Source organism: Micromesistius poutassou (assembly GCF_964030765.1).
Source record: "Micromesistius poutassou genome assembly, chromosome: 13".
Lineage (NCBI taxonomy): Eukaryota > Metazoa > Chordata > Actinopteri > Gadiformes > Gadidae > Micromesistius > Micromesistius poutassou.
This window is the reverse complement of record NC_140283.1, coordinates 2,854,233-2,881,257: the sequence shown is the minus strand read 5'-3', so window position 1 is coordinate 2,881,257 and position 27,025 is coordinate 2,854,233. Positions and strand designations below refer to the sequence as shown.

The 27,025-nt window shown below is 51.7% G+C and overlaps 1 protein-coding gene across 1 annotated transcript in view; it reads right to left on the bottom strand.

The window, feature by feature from the left end:
* Nucleotides 1–27,025, bottom strand: part of syt7a (synaptotagmin VIIa) — a gene marked incomplete at both ends in the record, with an annotated part of 70,128 nt that overhangs the window by 8,231 nt on the left and 34,872 nt on the right. The window contains 4 exons of the mRNA XM_084477113.1: nucleotides 9,499–9,630; nucleotides 15,497–15,919; nucleotides 22,539–22,673; nucleotides 24,183–24,262. Of these exons, the coding sequence (XP_084333239.1) occupies nucleotides 9,499–9,630; nucleotides 15,497–15,919; nucleotides 22,539–22,673; nucleotides 24,183–24,262 (770 nt within the window). The remainder of the gene's footprint in view (nucleotides 1–9,498; nucleotides 9,631–15,496; nucleotides 15,920–22,538; nucleotides 22,674–24,182; nucleotides 24,263–27,025) is intronic.

Genomic DNA, 27,025 nt, shown 5'->3' with positions numbered 1-27,025 from the left:
GACAGAGGAACGCGGACATGAGAAGGAAGAGTCAAGAGGACGAACAAACACAGGCAAGAGTTAGAAAGCATATTCTGTTCAGAAGAGAGAGAGAGAGCCAGCGTTAATACAGCAATGGGCAGTGGAGAAAAGACCCAAAGCAAAAACAGGAAGGCCTTCACAAATACCAGTACGTTAGAGAGAGAGAGAGAGAGAGAGAGAGAGAGAGAGAGAGAGAGAGAGAGAGAGAGAGAGAGAGAGAGAGAGAGAGAGAGAGAGAGAGAATTAACAAAGAAAGAGCTGCAAGAAAAAAAGATAGGGGGAGAAAAAGACACAATAGAGACTTAGTTTGGTTCAGTCTTAAGTATCAAAGAATAAAATTAAATTACAAACATGAAAGAAGAACACACAGAATCTATCAAACAGGAGACGGAAGGGCAAACGTATGCTGAGGAGAGGAAACAGAGCGGAGAACAGAAAGTAAATACAGACACCGTCATTGATCAACACCAGAGAGAAGAGAGAAGAAACCTCCACTTAATGAGCACAACTGAAAGCACACAAAAAAAGTTTCAGATATAATACCAAAACAGAATAGAAATAGAATATAAATCACATAAAGAATTGGATGTGCACATTTAGAGTGTTGCGAAATGGGAAATGCGAAATGAATTTTTTTTTACATCCCTTCAATTACTTGACTCATATCGTCCCACTTTATAATCCTCCATTTATCTAGCAACACTGTAAAAGTGTGGTTTAGGGACAGGCAGGCCAAAGCACATATCTGGCATTGGCAACATGTGCATATATGAAATATGCAAGTTGTCACTCAAAGAGTGAAGGCAATGCTTAGTCAGAATAGGAGGAGGAGCCCGGAGAATCTCTGTCTGTCTGGCCAGACCCAACGGGGAGGAAATGGGCCTTCTGTGGATTGGACTGTACTGTTTCTGGCACCCAGGATCTTAGAATTTGACGAAGACTATTGTCGAGCGTGACAATGAGTTTATTTTTGTCCCGTATTTGTGGCAGAAGACGCAGACAGAACCGCGAGGGGGATATACTGACACACAGACAGACAGACGGACGGAGGAGGCAAGCAAACAAGACAAGGGACACGGACACACAGACACTCTGGGCGTTTCAATCGGCAGATAAACCAGAGCAAGAGGGGGGGGAGGAGGGAGGGCAGTCACCTCTAGGGGGGTGGGGGGGGGGGGGGGGAGGGGGGGTGGGGGGGGTGGGGGGAGAGACTACTCCTCTGTTAGTCATAGTAGTCGTCAAGGGAGGTCACTGCAATGGCAGGATGTGTGCTCACTGCACCCAGAGACCGGACTGCAGGGGACAGGGTGTTCAGAAGAAGAGCAGTAAAGGCTGACTCAAATAAGACAAAATAAAGAGACATCAGAAACATGGAGGGCGGGGGCCTGGGCGGGGGGCGGGGGGGGGGGGGTTGGTTTGTTGTTCTAGACACCAAAGGGTGCTCCTGATCTCAGGGGGAGAGGGGGTACGTCTAGGGAGGTGACCTCCTCCACCTCCTCCTGCTGCGCCCCCACTGTGTCGTGAGGAGTTCTTCACACACCATTCGTCCATCATGCTCCATTCAGCCGTGGGGGGCATTCTCAGGTGAGGGCTGGTGCATTCAGGGTGTCCTTCTCCCCCCCCCCGGCTCTACAGCACGGGCCCGGGCGCTCTGTGACGTCCCTGGAGGCGGAGGTCTGAGTTCTGCTGCTCTGATCAATGTCTGGTCTCTTGGTTTAACTGGGCCGTGCAGCCTACGTACGCCTTTTGGGGCGTAGCTGCTCCATTTTTGGGTTGCATGCTGCGAACGTCCTCGCCCGCGCTTGTACGTTCTGGATAAAAGCTTCTTATCAATGTCTGAATGTAAATGTTAAGAAATATATATTTTTTATATCAAGTGAATAATCAACTTCAAGGTCAAGGTGCTGTAGTCTAACATGTTCAAACTTCAAACTGTTATTTTTAATATGTGCTTTTGAATGCCCCTTGTGTGTGTGTGTGTGTGTGTGTGTGTGTGTGCGCGCGCTTGTGCGTTAGTTCTGTGCACACGCTCCTGCAGTTGTCCCCAGCAGCCAGTAGAAGGCAGGCTGGGCTACATTTTTAGGGTATTCTTAAAAAAGCTTTAAGCAGGAAAAGTGGGGTGTTGGCATAGCAACGGCTCCAGAAACACAGACCATACATAAAGGGTGGCGGTGGCGGTGAGGGGGGTGGGGGGGGGGGGGGGGGGCAGGGGGCGGGGGGAAGAGCCCTGACAGGAAGGGGGTTTGTCCCGATGGGGGGGGGAGGGGGAGAGGTCCGCTGGTTGTAGGGGGGGAGAAGGCAGGGAGGGGAGCAGGGAGGGGAGGGCAGCAAACAGGCAGAATAACCCCACAGAACACATCGAGAAGATAAGGTAGGATATATGACAGGTACGGGTGAGAGCCTCACACACACACACACACACACACACACACACACACACACACACACACACACACACACACACACACACACACACACACACACACGCACATGGACGGACGGACGGAGGCAGACGGGGGGGTGGAGCTTCACCGTCCTGTGATACTATCCGTTTGGTTTGTTACCTGACCGGGGAGCCAGCAGCTCGCAGGAGGAGGGGGATGGATGGGGGGGGGGGGGGGGGGGGGGGAGGGGGGATGGGAGAGAGGGGGGGGAGGGGGGGGGGGGGACTCCACTCTGAGGCTAGAGAGAGACGCGAGAGACAGAGAAAGCCCACCTACAGAATCACCTTGTTCACACACACACACACACACACACACACACGCCAATAATGCCCACCCCTCCACAACAACAAATGTACCGCACGCATACACACACACGCACACACACACATGCACGCACACGCACACGCACACACACACACACACACACATGCACGCACACGCACACACACACACGCACACACGCACACACACACACACACACACGTACACAGCCTGCAGCCGAATCCCTGTGGTATATGAGCACCGTCTCTCGGCGGCGCTGCCTGAGATGAGGTGTGTGCGCCCTCGTCGTCGGGGCACGGTGATGCAGAGAGCAGCGGCGGCGGCGTGCCGGGGACGCGACGACGCTGCTCCCTCCCTTACGTAACGCGGGCAGCGCCCGGCAGCAGCGGCAGCAGCAGCAGCAGCAGCAGCAGCAGCAGCACATGTGTGCGGTGGCCACACCACGCAGGCAGAGCCGCTGGTCACACTGCAGCACTGAGCCCCGACGATGTGACAGCACACAGTGGGCCTGCACACGCTCAGCTCTCTGCCTCGCTCCGGCCGCAGCGGCGCGGGGACACCAGCCCGCCGAAAATAGCCTCACCGACGTTTGAGGATCAATCGTTTTGTTTGTTTTGCAGGACGTATTTGCCGGGGCAGGAGCCGGGCTCCGGAGCCTCGCTGCGTTTGTTTAACTCGGTGTTGCGGTGGAACAAGCACGGGCTGCTAAAGTGCGTCCTCCGCCCGCCGCAGTGGCGCGGCGTGTTGATGCGGCGATACAAATCAACTCGTTGTATCAACTGACAAATGAACAACGAAGCGCTTTCCTCCTCCGAGCCCGCGGCGGCCCGGCGGAGCGTGACGCCCGCCCGCTCCTCATGAGAATGCAGAGCACACACACCTCCAGCCCCCCCCCCCCCCCCCCCCTGCGGCCGCGCCGCTCCTGTCCCCGGAACGTTTAACGGGGTTGACAGGGACCCTGGTGAGACCACTCAGTGAGGGAGTGCAGTTAAAGGACGTGGTGCTTCTGATCAACCCTCTCTCTCTTCCCTCAGCCGCCCCCTCCGAGGTGAACACGGCTGGAACACTTTGATCAGCGCGCCGGTGGAATCCCGCCAAAACAAAATCCTCCTCTCCTTCTAAAAATAAATAAATCAATGTTTTAAAAGTCCATTAAACGCAGCAACACAAACCCACCAGACATTATGAATAGCCGTTCAATGGGGCGTGCCTCTGAGGCCTCTGCCGGCAGATGGCCACACCTGTTCCCCTGTGCTCCGTGGAGCTCAGGTTAACGCTGCTAATAGCCCAGCCCGCGCCATCAGCGTCCGTCTACGGAGCAGAGGGGGAGCATGTGCACTTGCTTCGGCAACCTGCTGACTAGAGTGTCTTCTGCATCGCAACAACAGCAACAACAACAACAACAACAACAACAACAGTGCATGGATGAGCACCAGGGGATAAACACGGCCTACATACCACTCTCCTGCGAGGAGAATGGACGTGCCATCTGACCCTCTCTGCTCGGCAGCGTACGGAGGGATGAGTGTTTGAGTGTGCATATGTGTGTGTGTGTGTGTGTGTGTGTGTGGATATCTGAGCATATGTGTGTGTGCATGTACACATGTGAGCGTATGAATGTGTATGTATGCTTATGTTTATTTGTGTATATTTGCGCATGCTCTTTGGTATGTGTTTGTGTTTTTATGTTATAGTGTGTGCAGGCATGTGTGTGTGTGTGTGTGTGTGTGGTTATGTGTTTGTTTATGTGTGCTTGCGGGCATGTGTATGTGTATGCGTGTGTGTGTGTGTGTGTGTGTGTGTTTATGTGTGTGTGTGTGGGTTTATGTGTATATGCGGGCATGTGTATGTGTATGCGTGTGTGTGTGTGTGTTCATGTGTGTGTGCATTGTGTGCCACTTTATCTGCCTGTTTCGTTCCCCTTCATTCTCCTAGCATGTGGACGTGAGTGAGCGTGGCTGCTGCAGGGAGCATTAGGCCCGGGGGGTGGGGGGGGGGGGTGTCTTAAGATGAGCCCCCCCCCGGGACAGAAGTCATGGGAGAGGCGGGCGCAGAGGGAGGAGTCCTCTAGGAGGCCCACAGAGCAAACACAATCACCTCCCGTGTTTACACGCCTGTGTGTGTGGGGCCGTCCAGCCCACAGCAACGACGGCAAGACCCCCACGTCATTTCCCATGACCTTCCACACATACATGTACGCGTTTGCATCGACATGAACGGAAGCAAGGAAGGGAGAAATGTCATGGGGAATTACGCCGGGTTATTGCAGACCATTGAGCCATTAATGACGGAAATCATTTTCGACGACATTTCTCTCTCCTCGTTTGCGTTCACGTGAATGCAAACAGGCGTGCGTGTGTACATGCACGTTGTTAGGCTACGCCAGCCCGGCGCTAACACCCTGCATTATATAATTCTGCATGAACCCACCGTCGTCTGATTAAGACGTTATTGGCAGAGACACACCACCTATTAAATGAGAGTGTTATCATTAGTGTTGGCTTCAACCAAACCATCTGCAGTGTGATTTCTTCCTCTCCTCCTTTCCTTCTTTCATTGTCAGAACTTGCCAAATGACATTTTGGTTGTGATATCATTGAGGCAGCGGGCATCTCCATCTGAGGATAAAATAATACCAAAAGCAAGCCCGCGTTCACTGGCTCGTAGGAATTACGTAATGCGCACGGATGAATAATTGAAAGACCGCGGGGCAAATGGCCTCCACGTTAGCTCGCCACAGGGGATCATCCCCCGTTCTCCATCCACATCCCGTCTCCCTTCGTCCACGGACAGTTGCCTTCCCAGTATAGGCACAGTGAACGACCTATGCATCCACCGTTCCACGAGTTCAAAGAAAAGCCCACGCAGGCTTCAGTCATCCAGCAGCCAATTAAGCTCTCTGAGCTCCCAACCTATGGGAGGCCCCCAGAAGCCAGCGTCCCCATTAAGGAGAAGAGGCCTGGAGTCAAAACAAGGGAAGGCAGTGTTACCACCGCTGCACTTCTACCACCACAGCCACCACCGCAGGCGCCGACACTGGTTTAAATCGACCGGCCCGCCCCTCCCCGCCCCGCCCTGTGTGACTGTGAGGAACAGAGCTATTAGAGCCCCCCTCTGAGCTCTGTGAGGGAGAACCAGAGCCACTGGGGCCACGCCGGGGCCCGTCGGGCCATGCCCACGCTCCCAGGGTCAGTGGAGGAGCGTAATGACTGTGGCGAGCGGGGCCCCCCTCCTCGGGGGGGTCCATTTGGCATAATTGTCGGTTTGTTTGGATTGCCTTCAATTATGAGCCATCATGAAGCAATAAGCACAGCTAAAGCTACAGGCTGAACGGGAGGCATCTCATCAAGTGTTTGCCTTTCTCCTGATGTTTTTCTAGCTCCGCTGCAGAAGCTCTCTCTCTCTCTCTCTCTCTCTCTCTCTCTCTCTCTGTCTCTCTCTCTCTCTCTCTCCATTCACCAACAGACCTTGGTTGAAATAACCCCCCCCACCCCCTTCAATGAAGACGGTCTATTATTATTACATAAGTGCATTTTCATAATAACAATAAACAAGCATGCAAATAGTTGATATTAGAGAAATCTAATCTAATCTTTGCAAATGCATCTGAATCGTAAATGTATTATGGGTTCTGATGTGGACTTTTATACAAAGCCCTTTGAAAAGAAGACAATAGATATCATACATATCTAATAATAACATCACCTAAATATCTACACTGGTGGACCGGACCAAATGAAGGCAATCAGCGTTGAAAGCATGGCGCGCTGTTAGTGGTGGGATGGAGGAGAGGCTGTGGGTGGGCACGTGAAGGACACATGATGGAGGATGCAGGTTGTGGAGACGGGGCGGAGGAGAGGGAGGCGGGGAGGCTGCTGCCGGTGGATTAGCAGCAGCAGCTTTGTCTCCAGATGGAGACGAGCCTGAGAGCCCTGTTCAGAAGATGCAACGCAGCGTACGAGTGATTGATTAAATCACGGCCAGACATCTGAATAGTCAGCAGAGACGCCGGGGAGAGACGCTGTTCACCGGGCTCACGCGCAAACACACCTCGCATCTCTAATCGACAGGCCGTCGGTGGGACCCACTGTTTACATAACGCCGCTAAATATAGCCACGCCATTAGAGTGTGGCTAAATCATTTAACATATATTTGGAATTGTAATTTGTCATTAAATAAACACAACAATGAGCTCGTCAAGTGGAATTATTAACAGCTCACAGGAGGAATACACTGCTCAGCAGAGGAAGCGAAACCATCAAAGCCCTCATTATGGCTTCACTTTATCCCCCTTTCCCCCCCCACCGAAAAGTGACTTCCTCTCTTTTACACATCTCAGGCTGACAGTCATTCAATCCTGGATTAGTGACATTAAACCAGGGCCCGGGTAATCCGCAGCGACCACTTTAAAAAGGCTTCTGTCCTCCACCAATGTGGGTTGATTTGACATGAAAGAATTCACCTCCCAGGTTAGCGCAGACCACTCTCTGTACTCTGGAGACTAATTGCATAACAGCATTGGAAAGAAACATATTGTTTTTCTCACTTATCCCAATTTACAATTAGGGTAATTGTGAAACAAAGACTCGTTAGGATGAACTGTAACTCTGTGTGGAAATGAAGGGATTTAGGAAAGCCTAAATCAGAGAAAGCAGCCTAAAAGAAATACAGCAAAATGGATTTTGCAGGGAGTGGCTGACCAACAGCTCAACTCTGCGAGCCTCATTTAAATGAGCGAGGCCAGCGGTTCTGGGGGGAATGTCAGGTCCTGAGTGGAACGGTCTGAGCCTGTTCTCCACGGTGCATCATTAAAACTCCCCGGACGTCCGCAGGAAGAGGGCCTGTTGGCATGACGTCCACCGCGCACGCACGCCTCGCTGCACGCTGATGTTGTGGGGAAACAGGGACCAGTTTAAAACCGGACAAAAGGTATGAAGGAGGCATCAAATTGATAAAACACCTAACAGTAATTGGTGGGACGAGCGAATCCGAATTTGTTCGACTCAGTCCCCACAATTTCATTTCAAGGATGGGAGTCCTATTACACATCTCCAAAGTGTCTCTGATTGGTCACAGTGTCCCAGTAAGTCTGAAATGCTCTGATTGGAGCGCAGAGGGAAATCAAGTGTGTCACGTTTAGCCTTGAATCGGACCGAACACACAAATGGACTCTGTGCCCAACGATACGACATCCTCAGACGAGCAGCCGAAGGGAATGGGAAAAAAAGAAGAACATGAAACCCGGGCTCCGGGATTCATGTTCAAGGTTTGTGTTTATTAACGTGTTTTAAAAATATATCTAAAGACCACCAAGAACGTACCACGTTCTGGGCAGAAACCCGTCTTCATCGATGTTCTCTAGTAATCAAAAACAAACACGATGTAGGGGATCCATCCTTGGAAATATCGGAGGAAAAATAATCAGGTCCTCTTTGGTGTGTGTGTGTGTGTGTGTGTGTGTGTGTGTGTTTCACATGGACGTGTGTGTGTGTGTGTGTGTATGTATGTGTGTGTGTGTGTGTGTATGTATGTGTGTGTGTGTGTGTGTGTGTGTGTGTGTGTGTGCCCGCGCGAGCGTGTGAGGGGGGTAGCTGGCAAAGCGAAGGATGTATTTTTAGCTGCATGTTTGTGTAAGTGACTAACATGTTGTGGGATAACGAGGAGGGCTTTCTGGGTCCGCCAGAGCGGCCTGGACGCCAGGCAGGGGGGATGAGAGGAGGCTAATGAGCAGGAGGAGAGGAGAGCAAGGAAGAGGGGAGGATGGGAGGGCAGGCATGGAAAAAACTACAAATACCAGAGGGAGGAGGTCCGTGGAACGCAAACACAGCGATGAGGTAACGGTTGGAGTGAGCCTGATGGCAAGATGTGACAGGAATAGGGCTTGAACATCACAATGATTCATGGGCTTTCTGGGAGAGTTTCAGTACTTTGCATTGCTAAATCAACGTAAAATACCATAGCAAAGGCACATATATTCTGGGTTTTGACAGCTTCTGCATGAGACACACTTTGGCGGTTTCAAACACAACAATGTCTCCCCATAACGACAAATCATTTCACAGGTAGTTAGCAAACATTGCATATAACAACACTACTTCTAACTAACATAAGGGACTTACATTCATATGAGCCTATGCTCCCAAAATGGCGGCGGTCATTGCAACCTGACCTTGTGATGAACAAGCCCTACAGCATGGCAGGGACACGAGGACCATGACGCTACGCAGACGCAATACTCATTCTTCATTTTTCATTACTTTCATTTGCCTGTCCGGTATTTTTCATCGGCCAACAAAGCTTGAGCACTGGTAGTAATCTTACCGCAGTGATTTACGAGGCGGTCACTGCCGTACAACTGCCATCTGAACTGCTTCCTCCCTTCCACCTCCGTCGTACCAGAGGTGGACGTTGTGCACCAGCTTGCCAACACGTTTGCTGATTGTTCTCCTGCTTTCCCTCATCCTGCGGACCAACGCTTCCCAGAGCAATGACTCACTGAAGGACCCTAGAGAGCTGTTCCTTAAGCCCGGTGTTGAGAAAAAACACTGATACGTATCCTGTTCTTTTCTTTCAAATTTCACAGATAAGTTCAAAGGCTGACATCTCTCCCTCCTCACATGCGGATATTCTTCAGTTACACACACACACACACACACACACACACACACACATACATACGCACACACGCACACCCACACACGCCCCCACACACACACGCACACGCCACGCACTCATCGCTTCGCTTGGTACCTCTTGTCCGGAGGAGCGGGCTCCTGATTGGCTGGAGCTGCCTGCGCTGTTTCCTGCAGGTCAGGGATATTGGCAAAGTCGTCCTGCTCGGCCAACCCGATGGCCAGCGAGAGCACCACCATCTTCCCCTCACTGGCTTCCCCAAAACACCAGAGACACAGGTAAGACAAGGACAACAGACGACAGCCAAGGAGCAGAAGAAGGAGAGGAAAAAAAGAAGGAGAAGGAGGAGTAGAAGGGAAGAAGAAGGAAGAAACGGAACAGATGATGCAAGGGGGAGAGGGAATCGGGAAAGACGGTTGAGGAGGAGGAGGAGGAGTGGGTGGGGTGGGGGGGGGGAGCACCAGGAGGAGTAAGAAGATGTGGTGCAGGGAAGGAAGGAGAGGTCATATGTAGACACGTTATACATCGGCAGCAAGGGCAACAGCATGGCTACCACACCAGTAAACAACAGAGCCTCTGATCCAGGGAAGGATATGGAGATGATGTGGGCCTGAAAGCCCAGCCTTACATAACCGCCGTGGTTTCAGTGGGATAAAGCGAAGATGGAGCAGATATGCTTTCCCAACATGTCACGAAGACATCAATTGCAGTGTGCTAAACGGCTCCGAGCTAATGGCTGATATTCAGCAGCCGGCGCTGCCACAGACACACATGATGTCAATGAATTATGCAGAAACAAAGAGCGTCAACACACCGCTCAATGACAACCACAAACACTCTCCTCCCTCTCGCACACAAACAAAGCACAGGAGTGCGGCTGTTTCACCATCATACAACCACAAAACAAACTCACACACACACACACACCAACCCACACACATGCACACTTGAAACATACACACGACGCAGACACGAAAACATACACATTTCCATTTGACATTTCCATTTTTATTTAAATGCACACACAGGCAAACGCGCACACACACACACACACACACACACACCACAGAATCACATGTACACATAGTGACACACACACACACACACACACAAACACAGCCACCCAAATACAGTTCTTTATCCAGTTATTTAATCTTTCCCTCTAGACTTACCTCTTGTTTCTCCAGAGTGAACATTTAATTAAGCCTCATTAGCAGAATGTGGACTAACTGCTTCTATTTGAGTCAAGGTGTTCCTGGTCTCCCTGTGCCACTGGTTTCTGGGCCAGCACTCTGACTGTCTCATCACATCCTGTCATCTGGGTGTGGTTCTGTGTGTGTATATATACTAAGTATAACATTATTATATATATATATATATATACACCTATATGTATATATTTATATATATGTTCCTCTTCTGTTCTCTTCATCCCCATCGTCTGCTTTCTCGTCATCCCTCTCTCCCTCCCCCCTCCTCCCTCCCATCCCCTCCCTCCTCCTCTGCCTCCCCTCTCTCTCCCTCCCTCCCTCTCCCTCCCCCCCTCCTCCCTCCCATCCCCTCCCTCCTCCTCTCCCTCCCTCCCTCCCTCTCTTCCTCCCTCCCATCCCCTCCCTCCTCCTCTCCCTCCCCTCTCTCTCCCTCCCTCCCTCCCCTCCCCCCCTCCTCCCTCCCTTCCCCTCCCTCCTCCTCTCCCTCCCCTCTCTCTCCCTCCCTCCCTTTCTTCCTCCCTCCTCCCTCTCCTCCACTCCCCCCCCTCTCTCTCCTCCTCCTCTCCTCCCCTCCCGCCCCCCCCCCCCCTCTACTTCTCATCTTGAGATCATTTATTTTCTTTTTTTTTTACATAAGCCCATTTATTATGCCTTTCACCATATCTCACAGTAAATAAAAAACTGCTTAAGGATATGGATCGCTCGTCCACTTTAGGTTTTCATACACCGCCTGGCGCATCATCACCACCCCCCAGCACCTCACACCCCCCCTTCCATAATCTCCCGGTTATACCACTTAAAGGTTAATGGCGTGTTACGGAATAACTAACTGTAAATTAGATTCATTACTGGTTCCCGCCCCTCCCAGTGACACTCCACTATGGGTGTTAACACTCCGCCTTATTGGCAAAACACTTCCAGCGGAGAGCGAAGACAACGGCAGGAAGACGGATAGCGGGTGGGGGGGGGGGGGACCTTAACGAAGCCCACCCTAAAAGGCTTGACTCCGGGCCAAGACGGCTCGGAGTCCAGGAGAGATTCATTCGGTCAGATGCTCTCAGGCCGGGGGAGCGGTGCCTCTGACATCAGCCGGACAGGGAGGAGTTAATCACCTGCCAGGGGAAGCCGGGCAGGACTGAAACGAACTGGCCGGAACAATAGGTCATGTCTCCTCCCATGTCACCCTGTCATAAATCATCCCGCGGGTGTTTCTGCTAAAAAAGGAGAGGAACCGCAACAGCAAGGAAGAGACTCCATATAACCTTTCGAATAATGCCAATGACACGGTGTCCTGTGTGCTTCATGCTGCTAATGTGTGTTTTGACTTTGCCTGGCGATCATAAAGTCTGCTGGAGATGGAGCAGGACTCAGTAGAAAGGGATTTGGTTTGAAGGGACACGGATGTAATCTGCCCTTCAGCATCCCTCATCGTTTACTGCCCCCTCTGCCTCACACACACACACACACACATAGACATGCACCAGCAGGCACACACACACACACACACACACACACACACACGCACACAAAAAACACACAAACACATAGACTTACACACGCAGGCACACACACACACACAAAAACACACAAACACATAGACTTACACACGCAGGCACACACACACACACACACACACACACACAAAAACACACAAACACATAGACTTACACACGCAGGCACACACACACACACACACACACACACACACTCACTCTCTCACACACACACACACACACACACACAATGACACATATAGTGTGACATGTGTCCGCACATATGCATCATTGCTCCCGCCTCTTTTGGGCCTGAAGCAACAATCTATTGCAGAAGCAATGGGGCTGCGGACAGAAGATCAATGCTTCAGGGTTAACTCACATCTACACGCGCTGCCTTAACTCTTGCTCTTTTGGTGCACCGACACGTGGACCACACTCTGACACGTGGACCTAGGGGCCGGTAGACCTAGGGACCTGTAGACCTAGGGACCTGTAGACCTAGGGACCTGTAGACCTAGGGACCTGTAGACCTAGGGACCTGTAGACCTAGGGACCTGTAGACCTAGGGACCTGTTCTTACTGTAGACAAACTGCAACCTGTTTCTTGATATTTGGTTGGCGAAATTGCTAGACAATTTTCATCGTACATTTCATACACGTATACACACAATGCCTTGTTTCAGTTGAACAAAATTCCCACATTTCCTTGTTCAAGTTTAATATCGTTTTGGTAGTTGGCCATCACTTTGATTCAGGGAGCCTGAGGTCTGAACTTCAAGTCCTGTATTCAGATCAGGACTTGCAGGGTGACAGGGGAAAGCTGTGTGATTTCTTGGTGTTCCTTAAAGACATGGAGTTGGACAGTGCAATGCCTCAGCTTTACAAACTGTTCTCATTAGTGGCAGCAATTGGAGCTACATCTGCAGGTGTATAAAGGAGCTTCTCCTGTTTAAAGCGGCTCAAGTCCTACACCCGTAACACAATGGGCCAAGCAGCCACTCATTGAGAGGACACTGGTCATGTCACTGGAAAAAGACAGCTAGTTGGTTAGCATTGAAAAGGAACAGAGAGCAGAATTTGAGCTTCCCCTCTTTGGAAGACCAGCAGCCGTCACTGCTAGGCACCTGTAGACCTAGGGACCTGTAGACCTAGGGACCTGTAGACCTGTAGACCTAGGGACCTGTAGACCTGTAGACCTAGGGACCTGTAGACCTAGGGACCTGTAGACCTAGGGACCTGTAGACCTGTAGACCTGTAGACCTAGGGACCTGTAGACCTGTAGACCTAGGGACCTGTAGACCTGTAGACCTAGGGACCTGTAGACCTGTAGACCTGTAGACCTAGGGACCTGTAGACCTAGGGACATGTAGACCTAGGGACCTGTAGACCTGTAGACCTGTAGACCTAGGGACCTGTAGACCTGTAGACCTAGGGACATGTAGACCTAGGGACCTGTAGACCTAGGGACCTGTAGACCTGTAGACCTGTAGACCTAGGGACCTGTAGACCTGTAGACCTAGGGACCTGTAGACCTGTAGACCTGTAGACCTAGGGACCTGTAGACCTGTAGACCTAGGGACATGTAGACCTAGGGACCTGTAGACCTAGGGACCTGTAGACCTGTAGACCTAGGGACCTGTAGACCTGTAGACCTAGGGACCTGTAGACCTAGGGACATGTAGACCTAGGGACCTGTAGACCTGTAGACCTGTAGACCTAGGGACCTGTAGACCTGTAGACCTAGGGACATGTAGACCTAGGGACCTGTAGACCTGTAGACCTAGGGACCTGTAGACCTAGGGACCTGTAGACCTAGGGACCTGTAGACCTAGGGACATGTAGACCTAGGGACCTGTAGACCTGTAGACATGTAGACCCTGGGGACCTGTAGACCTGGGGACCTGTAGACCTAGGGACCTGTAGACCTAGGAACGAGTCCTCCACACACTGATACGTGGACCTAGGAACAAGTCCACACACAAGCTGACAAGACTGGAGCAAAATGAAGACGGCTGCTGCTGCCACCACCTCACAATTTAACCATTTGCATAAAAGAGATGTGGAGAGGAGTAGGGAGAAATAGAGAGAAAGAGAGAGAGAGGGAGAGAGAGAGAGAAAGAGAGATAGACAGAGGGCCAGAGGGAGAGAGAGAGATAGAGAGAGAGAGAGAGAGAGAGAGAGAGAGAGAGAGAGAGAGAGAGAGAGAGAGAGGGCATGGCTTATGTTGGATGCTCACATGGAAAATGGATTAAGCTGTGAGACTGGGGCTGTGTGGTTAAGAATGGTTTGTGTGGATGTTTCTGTATTAACGTAGCATTATGGAGGGGGACGGTGTGTATATAAAACACAGCATAACGTTCTGACTCCATCTCATGACTATCAGCAGGACTAGCTGTAGACTCCTGCAGGAGGTGGGCTGACAGCCACCTTAGCAGATGTCAACGCTAAGCAGAGCATAAACATCCAACAATTACCACCGAGAGATGGATTCAAATGGGCGACAAATATGCTGCAACTTTGTATTTTCCCAGCAATATAGTTCGAAATTAGGGGTGACGGATTTCATTAACGATTAAACGTTAATTTATTTCACAGGAGGAAAATTATATGTGTGGAGAAATCGTGGACGTGTCTCAGCTCATGATGCACACATCCATATCAGATTGCGTTTTAATCAATATTTAAATGGATCATCAGAGATATCCAGTAAATAAACATGGTCAGCCGGAATGAAACGCTATCAACGCAACGTAATCTCCCTGGCATTAGCGTTGAGAAGAATAAGGCGATGGTGAGCCGTCCTCTTCACACTCAGGGCTGACAGTCTTCTGCTTTCGTCAGCCTCATTTACATCTTTAATTACTTTATTTTAAAATATGCTTGAAACTTAACTTTTGACACTCTCCATCCGCCAAGACGCTCGGCATAATTATGTTGTCACGCGTTTACCAAAAGGCTGCACAATAGATACACACACACCAAAACACACACACACACACACACACACACACACACACACACACACACACACACTCACACACACACACACACACACACAAACAGACACACACACAGACTCACATGAAGACACACACGCACACACCCCCAACACACACACACACACACACACACACACACACACACACACACACACACACACACACACACACACACACACGTACACACACACATCCAAACACACACATAGTATGAGTATGATGCAAACTATTGAAACGGCGTCCGAGCTCATATCCTTCCCTGGATGTCAGGTGTGATGACGACCCAGAACCAGAGAACCACAAAGAGTGTCCAGAAAGCCCCCAGATACTGCACTGAGTGAGAGACGTGATCTATCTCCAGTCACAGCATGTGGGGAGGACAGAGAGGAGCAGAAAGGTAAACACTCACAGAAAGGACTTGACATCGAGGCCGCGGTTGCGTATTTGGCCCATCATATGATCCCAGCTGCCGGGGTTATCGTAGGGGAGCCCGGCGACGCCTCCGCCCCGACCCCGGGGCCCGCCCGCCCCGGCTGGGCCGCCCCGGGCGCTCCGGCACGCCCCTCGCGCGCCTCCTCCTCCTCCTCCTCCTCCTCCTCCGCCGCCGCCGCCGCCGCCACCTCCCCCTGCCCCGGGTGCCCCCGCCTGGCCGGGGACGGTGTTGAGCTGGCCCAGGCTCTGGGAGGTGGTGGGCGGCTGGCTGAGGCCCAGGACGGGCGGGTGGATGAGGGGCTGCTGGAGGCTCTGCTGGCGGAGCAGCGTGCGGGGCCGGGCCAGGCCGGAGGGAACGCGCTCCAGGGCCGACGCCGCCGACAGAGGCTCGTCCCCGAAGCTGGGAGGGCAGAGGAGCAGGTGGGGCAGGGAGCGGGAGCCAGGGCGACGCCGGCACAGGACGGGGGGGTGCGGGAGGGGGTCAGGAGTCGGGGGATGTGAGGGGGGTGAGGAGGGCGAGGGGGGAGCAAGGCGAGGGGCGGGAGCGGAAGGGTGAAGAGAGGGAAGAGGTGGGATGGCGGAGACAGACGGAGGAGGAGCAGAGGAGAGGCGGGCCGGGGAGGGGCGATCAGGACAGACCTCCGAGGAGTTCCGGGCCACGTCAGAACCCAGACAGGGAGGAGGAGGAGGAGGAGGAGGAGGAGGAGCGCCCAGACAGGAAACGCATGACCATGAGGGGGAGCAGGGTGAGGGAGCAGAGCAGGCGGGGTTTGATGATGAAGCAGCAGCAGAGTAGGAGGAGGAGGAGGAGGAGGAGGAGGAGGAGGAGGGAGGAGGGGTGCAGGGGGGAGGGGAGAGGAGGAGGAGGAGGGAGACAGAGAGCAACGTGAGGCAGCAGCAGTAGCAGCAGTAGCAGAGGTAGCAGTAGACGTTGCAGGCCGAGCGGTCACTGTGCGCCGCGTGCTGGCCGTAGCCGTGCCACGGACGCGCGTACGGCGGCAGCTGCAGGCTCCCCGCGGGCGCGTTCGCCGTCTGCGCCGCGGTCACCTTGGGCGCGCGCGAGGCGTGGGCGAGGGGCTTGCGTGCGGGCGCGGGGGCGGAGGCGGCGCGCGGCGCCTGCTGTCGGAGGTGCAGCGGGCGTGGGACGGCGGCGCGGGCCAGGGCGGGGCAGCCGCGGCGAGGCGTGCGCCGTGCGCTGATCTTGCTGCCGGCCGCTCCGAGTCCTGAGGGCTTCCTGCTCTGGTGGACGATCCCCATGTTCCGTCTTCACTCCATTGATGCATCTACTTTTATTCTCTCTCTCTCTCTCTTTCGACTCTCCGTCGTTCTCCTCAAGTCTGTTTTGCTCTTTTAAATACACGCTCAGGTCTGAGGCGTCCCGCATGTGTGTATCTCCCCTCCCTTCCTCTCTCTCCTCCTCTGCCTCTCTCTCCCCTTCTGTCACTATCTCTCTCCCTGTCCCTCATCGTCTAATTTCCCACTCCTCCTCTCCATAAAGACTCTTTAATTGACCCATTATCCTTCTCTAATGCCATCTATCTCTCATTTTCCTTGGAATTAAAAAGACCTGAGAAAAGGCTGTTCTCTGACAATGTGAGACGTTTTCTCTCTCTCTCGTGCAAATCGATGTCATTGTTGGTTTTGAATTGAAGCTCTAGAGGAGACTCCTATGCAATATATTGAACAGGTCTCTCTGTATATTCCCTCCATCTCACAGAGATCTGTGCAAGGCCTAATTAGGTCATGAGAGAGCGATAGTAACATCAGTTAGGTGCGTCTGCACCTAACTGCTTCGTTTCATCCAATAGGATCTTCCAGGAGAACTATGTTTACCTAACTTCCATTCTGTGTACTTTGGCGTCATACGAAGCATAAAAAGGTGATAGCAAGGTTATGCAGAAACAAAAATGAACAGTTAGGGGTGATGAGGTTGTGGGGAATGGAGAAGAATAGAATTGCAGCTGGCATTACAAGGTGGAAGAAAAACCAGATAAGGAAGACACAAAGGGTGAGAGTGGGAGAGAGAAAGACAAAAAGAGAGCGTGAAAGAGAGAGAGCGAGAGAGAGAGTGAGCGAGAGAGAGAGAGAGAGAGAGAGAGAGAGAGAGAGAGAGAGAGAGAGAGAGAGAATGCAAGAGAGAGAGTGCGAGAGAGAGCGAGAGAGAGAGAGACTGTGAGAGAGAGAGAGAGAAAATGGGGTGCGAGACACAAACACAAGAGACACCGACACTTATAGCAGCCTGAAAATAGAATCCAATTATAGACAGGGGAAGGAGAAAAATGAGCAGAGGAAGACAGAGGTAGCGATGGTAGTGAACGTGTTGCGCTGGGAGAAATCACAGCCAGAAGGCGCTAAAACAAGGCGCAAATAAAAAAAAAAACAGAACAAAAACTGAAAATGAGTAAATCGCCGAACAGACGTCTTCGTCGTTTGTCGTACTTCAAAGATGGAGGCGAAGAGAGCCCGTCCAGACTGGAGCGGCTATAGCTAGCGCTAGCTCTGTCACAGCGGACTGGTCTAATCAAGAGCGGGGGGAGGGGGGGGGGGGGGGACATGGTTCCTGACAAACGGATTGGGTGGTGCGTCAGCGTGTGCTGCGGGGCGAGGGTGAAGAACGCGGTGGCGTGATGGCGGCCGGTGTCATGCAGCGGCACGCTCGTGTCCCCCGAGTGTGTGCGCAGAGTGCTAATATTTGATGTTGCCTATCGATCACATGTTGATGGCTAAGGACTTCAGACTAGACCCCGACTCGCTGACTCTGTACTGTCTGACTCAACCACACGATACGACTTGGAACGAGATAGCTCGCCCCTGGGTTCCCATGTGTGAAGATTAAAGTCTCTTATCGTCGCCTGCAAAGCACGGATGGCAAGTGACGTCACCACCGTTCCAGTCCGTCGACGTTAACACAAGGAGAAATAATTCACATTCTCACCAGAAATCACTTTGTCTCTGATATACGATAGGTCTTGTTATTACGTTGTTGGGTTATTTCTTTATCCTCGGAAACCAGACATCGGAATCCTTCACAATATCTTGAAAAAGAAGCGAGAAACAGAAATGCCAGCTTTTTCTCCCGTCGTCCCGTCTCCACTCACCTGTCGGGCCGCAGTCCCCCCGACTGCACGTGGCTCTGGACCGTCTGCCATCGGCCGGCCCTCGCTGCCCCCGCCATCATGCTCTTCACACTGTCGTTACCACAAGCCCCCCCCCCATCATCCCCCAGCCCCCCCAGGGCCCCCTTCTGACCCCCAGACACAGCCCCACTGCAGGGCGGGAGACAGAGAGAAGGCCATGACCACACGTACAAAGAGATGCACGAGGGGAGAAGGGAGGGGAGGCAGAGGGGGGGGAGAGATAAGTCAAATAGAGTGGAGGACAGAGAGAGAGAGCGAGAGAGAGGGAGAGAGAGAGGGAGGTTGGGACACAGAAATACATAGAAGTCAAGATTAAAACCGCCGTACGACTGAGAGGAACAGAAGCAGTGGGGCACAGTGTGCAAACAGAGGGGGTGAGGGAGGGCTGTCGTCCCGGGCCCAGAGACAGGCAGGTGGGGGTGAGGGAGGGTCTGGAGTCCATTGAGGAGCAGCAGGCGGAGGAGGAGGAGGAGGAGGAGGAGGAGGAGGAGGATGGTTAAGAGGCAGGAGGGGTGGATGAAGACGAGGAGGTGGAGGAGGGCGAGGAAGGAGAGTACATCACAGGGAGCCTGTGGGACGTTACTAAAGTAGCCGCCATGTTTGGCAGGAGGAGGAGCAGCAGCAGGAGCAGCAGCAGGAGCAGCAGGAGCAGCAGGGGTCAGAGGGAACACGAGTGGGAGCAGTTTGTTTCTCTGTCTGCTGTCAGTGAGGCCCTCTGTGTCTCAGAGCAGACACAACAGGATACACCCAGACACACATCTTGATCAAACATCCACCCAGCTCTTAAAAGTGGCATTCAATAATGACATACTGTTCAGCTGCTACGAAGCTAAGATAAAGACACTAAAAGACGTATTAAATATGGCAATGGACAGCACTACCAAACCGTATCATATTGTAATATGCACTTCAAAGAGTTGGGTCAAAGTTATGATCTACGGCGCACAGGGCTGCTAATGCTATCTGTGATCTCCTAAAATCTTAAGATGTGCTGGGGGATAGAGACGACATCAGCAATGACAAAATGATGATGGAAACTAAGGCACGTTAGTGCCCTCTGGTGACATGACCACATGCCATTACTATGCAGGCTGCAGAGTGCTCCAGCACAGGGGGGGCGGGGGGGGGATATACCAGATAGCGTTTGTATACAAATGCTATTGTAATGTGATCAGAAGCAGTGGGAGGACTGGCCTGTGCCATTCTACGTGGGTGTGAAGGTTGCCCTCCTGTCACACATAAGCTAGAGCGATAGACCTGTCTGAGCACGTACACACCAATCAATCACCAGCAGGGCCTCCCAATCTGAGACGTGGGCCTCATTACGCAGCCAGCCACAAAGGTGGCTGTCCTTGGTCTGCACCTCAGCATGCAGAAGCAAGCTGGCCGTGCTCGACGTTAGAATACGGTCTAATTCGATGGATCGACGGCCCTGTGTGTCATTTAGCAGAAGTACATGGCTAAATGTGGTGAAATCTCCTTGGGATTGTAAAAAATTAAATTCTCCAGATTCTTCAATTGAGTTTGAATGGATTTCTGATGAATGAGCTGAAACACCTCCCCCAAGGTCTACGATTGGTGGTTCAGTATTGATACTGACATCACAGATTGACTAATGGCAATATTAAATATTCAAAGGGACCGCTGAACTGCAAAAGCAAATAAATCCATAAGTATGAAGATTGATGCAACATATTTAACCTGCTTGGCAAATTTGGCCCAGTGTCCGTCCCCAGATTGAAAGCGTCTGGTCTCTGGGGGATCTGAAGGGAGGGCCGTTTCCCGGTCGCGTGTGGCTGACCTTAGGAACATATTTATGCAGTGCAAGGACATCAACCATCTATCCATTTTAATCAACTATCCCTATATCCACTATCCACTACTATATCTGTCATCCACTCCCTTATTTACCACTCTCAGATTCATAACAATAGACAAGCCATAATATGTTAAAAACGGTTGTTAAACACATTTTCCCATTTTATAGTATGGCTTTATGCAGCGTCACCTTGGGGGTTTCTAATTTCTTGATCAAATGACTCTGTAAGAGAGTGAGCCCAAGGCCTGATAAACTCTGATATTCTGCCTGATCCTCTGACCGTAAGCTCTCTCTTTCCTCTGCTCCCATAAAGCTACCACTGCCATTCCTCCTGGCAATTCTACCTCACACACAATCCCTGAGTGGCTCAGCCAGCTCAACACGGCCAGGCGTCGGGCGGCTTACTGGACACCCTGTGTGGGTTCCCTCCTTGAAAAACAATGTCAAGACACACTTTAATGCATGCAAAACCTCCCCGCTTTTTGGGGTCTTATTATGTCCTCACAACCTTGTACCATTCACATGTAAGATCAAAAACAAATATTTCACATTCATAAACCAAGACACAATTCCACCTGCTTAGCATGTGCCTTGAGGTGCAGTGCTAGAAGGTGGCCAGGGAGGTGGGGGGGGGGGGGGGGGGGGGTTGGGGGAGAGCCACACAACATGGTGAACCACGGGTGAACACCAGCCGCACCACACCAGGCTAGACCCGCTGCAACGGTCAACCCTCCACAAACAAAACCACCACAAGACCACCACTGCAGCACTCGGGACGGGGGGGGGGCACCGAGAAGCAGGTGGGTTACAGGGATGCAGGTGTGGGGGGGTTAATGCTCAGTCGTGTTATCAGGTGAGCTAAGAGGGTTGTCCGTCTCCATGGTAACGCCCCATGGGAGAGAGAGGTGACAGGTTAGGAGTAAAGGGTTAGCGGGTCTGGCAGGGCTGCGGTGAATGGGGGGGACGCGGACACGCCTTTCAGAGGTTCATTCTGGTCTACAGGAATTGCGAGGGTTGTGTAAAGAGCCAGCGGGTTCCAGCTGTAAATGGCTGCTGTAAACGGCTCTTCACCCTCGCATGTTTGTGCAGATTTTGAGTGATCAAAAGTTACGATTATGGGTCCCCAGTAGATATGCAAGGTCTTCATTAGTTGCTGCCTTCTCGGTAGTGGAATGGTGGTTAAAAAACGAGGACATTAAAATATCTCATTGCAAATAGTCTGTGCTCAAATAAGAAAGGGATTTCTGGCCTTCGGCATCGACTACTTCTGAGGAAAACTATAACATTAAGGAATGGGGGCTGACATTAAGTCAAGTTTGCAGGCACATTATCTTAATGTATTAGGGGATGCATAATTATTTTCTGAGGATGCTGGCAGGCTTCCATCAAATGGAAGGCTGAAAAGATGAGAAGAGAGGGAAGAGAGGAGGGGAGAAATTAGAAGAGAAGAGGGGACAGGTTAGGGGAGAGGAGAGGAGAGGAGAGAGAGAGAGAGAGAGAGAGAGAGGAGGGAGGAGAGGAAAGGAGGGGAGAGGAGGGGAGAGGTTAGGGGAGAGGAGAGGAGAGGAGAGAGAGAGAGAGAGGAGGGAGGAGAGGAAAGGAGGGGAGAGGAGGGGAGACATTAGGGGAGAGGAGTGGAGAGGAGAGAGTGGTAAGGGGAGAGATGGGGAGAGGAGAGAGAGAGCTAGAGGGAGAGGAGGGAGGAGAAGAAAGGAGGGGAGAGGAGGGGATAGGAGAGAGAGGTAAGGGGAGAGGAGGGGAGAGGAGAGAGAGATAGAGGGAGAGGAGGGAGGAGAAGAAAGGAGGGGAGAGGAGGGGAGCGATTAGAAGAGAGGAGGGGAGAGGTAAGGGGAGAGGAGAGAAAAGAGAAGAGAGGAGAGGAGAGGAGGGGAGAGGTAAGGAGACAGAAGGGAGAGAAGAGTGGGGATGAGAGGATAGGGGCGATGAGAGAAGAGGGTATTAGTGCACGTGGTGCCCCTGCCTCACGACAGCCCTGCTAGACGGGGGATGGGGATGGGGGGCAGGGGGGAGGAGTCTCTTACCAGTCTTTGACCAAGACTCACTTGAGCGCGAGGCGAGGGTCTCCGTACGGGGCATAGGGAGAAATGTTTAGTACGAACTCCTTGGGCGGATAGGAGCTCCACTTCTGCTGCTCTGTGCTGCTGTCATTGTTATTCCAAAAGTCTCTGTCTAGGTCGCTGTGGCCAGAGAGAGAGACAGGTCAGAGCAACACAACTATGGACCGCCGCCGCCGCCGCCGCGGCAGCAGCAGCCGACCAGCGCGCAGCCTGCCGCGTCAGACACACTCTCCTCTCCTCCTCCTCCTCCTCCGCCAGGGAGGGGCGGGGGTCGGCTCCGGCCTGGGGGGTCCTCACCAGAGGCAGCGTCACAAGGACTTGGTAGTAAACAAAAAGAAAGAAATAGAGCCACATCCATGTCTTACATCATGCTTCCACTCACGGTACAGCAGGAGGTTGGGAAGAGGAGGGGAACATTGGGGGGGGGGGCTGAAACCACATTGCGCTGACGCGTGTTGAGACACATTAAGAAGGGCGGGGGGGGAGAGAAAGAGGTTATTCAGATGCGGAAGGAGAAAATAAAGTTAGAGCATAATAGAGACAAGCGCATTCGTATTTCCCATTTGGAACATTGTGTGTTTGGAGGCCGCTCCGTCCTCCACATAAGGGGAAAGCGTGGGAGCATGTAAGGAATAAGGCAGAGAGGTAAATCACAGGAGCAGTGGGAATAGATGAGGGAGAAAGTGAGGGTAATCACTGATGCCCTTAGAAGTCACACAGTGGTCATACACAGAGAGCCGAGGCAGAGAGAGACAGAGCAGGAGGGAGAGAGGCACGGCACTCAGAACAGAGATGAAGTAGAAGCTGGGATGACAAGCAGAGAGTGCACAAACGTCGCACCCAGAGCCAGTGAGGAAGAAAATACACAAAGTCACCTAGGGAGCAATAAGATGAAAACAAATAAGATGTCCACAGCACCAGAATCCACTGTTCTGGTGTAATGTCCCTTCTTTTTCTCTTTTTCACAGAACGAACACCCCAACGTGAAATGTGACGGTTTCGGCGGGGAGAGAGGCGTTCCTGGTCAGGTTAATGCAGACCTCCAAAAGACATGATGATACTAATAGCGCTACAATGCTGACATTCTCTCTCATTGACCTATACAGACTGTTCGGTCACAGCAGGCCGATACTGAACTCCCCATAGTTTCCGGTCCTTTTAAGAAAAGCTTAATGAAATCATTCTGAATATTTATCCCGGAATTGGGTTTGAATCAGCTGCCAGGAACTCCAGATGCGTATACATTCTTATTGTCCTGTGTTGACCTCAGTGAGCACTCTAGCCTTGGGACACAGACGCAGGCTTTTAGGGACACTTCCTATCTCCTTCAGCGGGGAACAACAGCGCTGTGGCAAACGTCAGAACCGTGACCTCCCATTGGCCAAACCTTTATGTGCAGTGTGGCCGATAACGTAATCCCAGTCCAATCTACGTGGACTGATTAATTCATCGATTCATTCCTGTTCTGCTCTACCTGTTCCGTCCAGAGATCTCACTCAATTAAAATCAAACGGAGGACTAATTATCGGTTTCCCTTTGTGCGCTGTACACTAAGGGGCCTTAAGTGGGGACAGGACGGAACTGAATGCCATCGGACCGCTGTAGTCCAGCCCGTTGCCAAGCACCTACTTGATGGCTTTCTTCTCCCCGCGCCCACGGGCCGAGTCTGGAGTGTCGGCGGTCTCCACTCCAGGTTTATTCCTCTTCCCCTTGAGAGAAAAGGCAAGGAGGGGAGAGAAGCACAAAGGTCACCGCAGATCTGTTAGCTCTGAAGCACTGCGTCTAACCGTGTGCATTTCAAGTGTAAACCCCCCCCACCACCACCACCACCACACCCTCCACCCCTCCCTGTGTATCACCTCAGCTGCTCCGTGCCGTCATTCCTTTAGCTGATGCTTTTCTGATTATGCTCATCAGACTCAGAAGCGATTCTGCGGTGAAGAGACGTTCCTGACTGATTATTATTTTCCCCACCCTGCCATTTAGACGGCAATTGCTGCTTTCGAGGAAAAAAAACCGTTGTGTGTGTGTGTGTGTGTGTGTGACTCGTGTGCTTCGCCTGGACCTGCCGTTGCCACAGCCAGAGCGCAATCCGCCGTAACCATGGAAATAATGGCAATTCTGAGGCTTCAAAAGGGTGAGGTCCGCTCGGTGCGTTCTACTGGAAAGGCTCATTACTGGTAAAGGTGTTTCACTCGTGTCACAGAGCGGTTAATCTCTATTGACGCCACAGAGAAGGGGTGCGAGGCGAGCAGCGCGGGACCCCGTATCCCCCCCCCCCGCACACCGTGCCCTGAGAGCGATGCTCTGATACACATCCAGGATGGGAGGAGACTCTCAATGCCAGAAAATAGATGGGAGTAAAACACACCGAGCCGTTCCCCCGGCTCCGCTTGTCCAATTGAATCTTTTCTTGGCTAAGGGGTAACTTCCTGCTGTGGCCTCGCTGGCTGCACAGGGCACAGGGAGAGAGAGAGTCTGAGGCTCATGGCCGGAGGCAGGGAGACAGACTATTATTGCAACGGGCCGGACATGAACTCATCATCCTCCCTGTCCTCTCGTCCTGAGAATTGGCCGCTCGGCAGAACAATACGCCTACGGTACGAGATTGGCCAGTCGCGGCAAAAAGAGTGCAGTGGAAGACCAGCCCGCTGGACGCACTGAGTCCTTCCCTCAGTGGCTCCTGGTGGGAGAGCCTGCTGTCCCAGAGAGGGAGGACGCTCTGGATTAAAGACTTTGGGGGTGTAACCAGTTTCCAGAAAACAGATTGCCTCCTCTATGGTGAGGAATCATGGGCCATCCCAACCTATTATTCACAAACACACAGAGAGGCCATCGGTAAATAAGGGGGACGTTGCAGAGCGGGACACAGGGAAAACCATCTCAAGTGTACGTAGGAGTTGTCACAGCCAATTGGGCTCGGATAAATAATGATGCAATGCCCGTTCATGAATGAAGCATATGGAAATGCTAATCCAGGCGACGTAAGCACGGCGGTTTGAGTTAGCACCGCAGTGGCGTCCATACGAGGCAGACTAGATTTGGTTTTAACTGCACTCCTCTAAGGCCAGCGCCTAACGTTGTGGGTTAACAGGCGGTTCAGTAAGTAATGTCGAGTATAGCGCTGCAGAGCAAAACAAGGATGAAAAGATCTCTCTGAAAAGAGACGCAAAAAGACACAGATCTGTTTTTCCACTGTGTGACCTCAACACATTATCCATAAATGGGTTTATTATGAACTCAACATCTACCATCCATTTTGTTTTGCATCAATAAGGGAGGAATAAAATAGATAGACACGCTACAGAGTGGAAGTGTGAACAAGGCTTCATCCAAAATGGATGAATGCTGAAAAGCTAAAGTCAATGTTTGCTCACCACAAACCTTGGTCAGTTTTAACGTGGTCTAAGTGCAGCAGAATCTCACCCATGACTTGTCAATTGTGCTGAGGCAGTACAGCGTGAAACATTAGCTCTGTCATCTACGTTAAAGAGACATTTCTCCAAAGTGACTTAATTCAAATCATGTCACTCTTCACCACTTCACAAACGAAACGTGTCACCGTTTGCCTCTGTATCATTTTATTCAGGGCAGCAAAATGAAAATGACTTATTAAACATTTACCCCATTTGCAACCACACGCTCGGTCCACAGTAAACAAAGATATCAGGCATGGGCTAAGCACCCGAAACATGCAGCGTGGTTTGGAGCACCGCTATTTCTGGTGACAGCAAAACAGGTACAGTCTCTGGCAGGCTAGAGCACGCTATCAGGGGAAATTCATGAATCATTTCACACGTCCGTAAACACGGCAGTAAGGTGGGAACAGAGGGGGAATGACTGAGAGTCCAGCAGAGATAAAGAAGAGCAGGCTGGAAATAGAAAATACAGAATGCAACAAAAAACTAAAGAGAGACAGAGAGACGGCAGAACGGGGGGGGGGGGAGGGAGGAGATGAAAAAGCAGAGGGAAAATGGAGGAACAGCAGGTGAGACAAAGGAATTGGAACGGAGGGGACAGGTGTGAAGGGAGAAAAGAGGAAAGAGGAGAGGAGTGACTGACAGCCAGTCCCGAGGGGGGGGCTTGTGGAAACCAGGGAGGATGCAAACACCCTGGGCAATGTGACTTTTCAAACACACACACACACACACACACACACACACACACACATTCATGCACACACATGCACACACATGCACGGACACACACACACACACACACACACACACACACACACACACACACACACGATCAAAATGGATTTTCATCCATTTTGATCGGTATCCCTGGTGTCATTCACTACAGTAGTCAATGATACATTTTTCACTATGTAAGATAAACGTGATGTAAACAAAATAATGATTCCCCAAGGTCACGGGAAAGCACACCAATGTCCTCTCATATCTGAAAGAATAACTTTTTAATTCCGCTGGTTCCAATTTAATTTTAGTCGTCGCCGCATTAGATGAGTA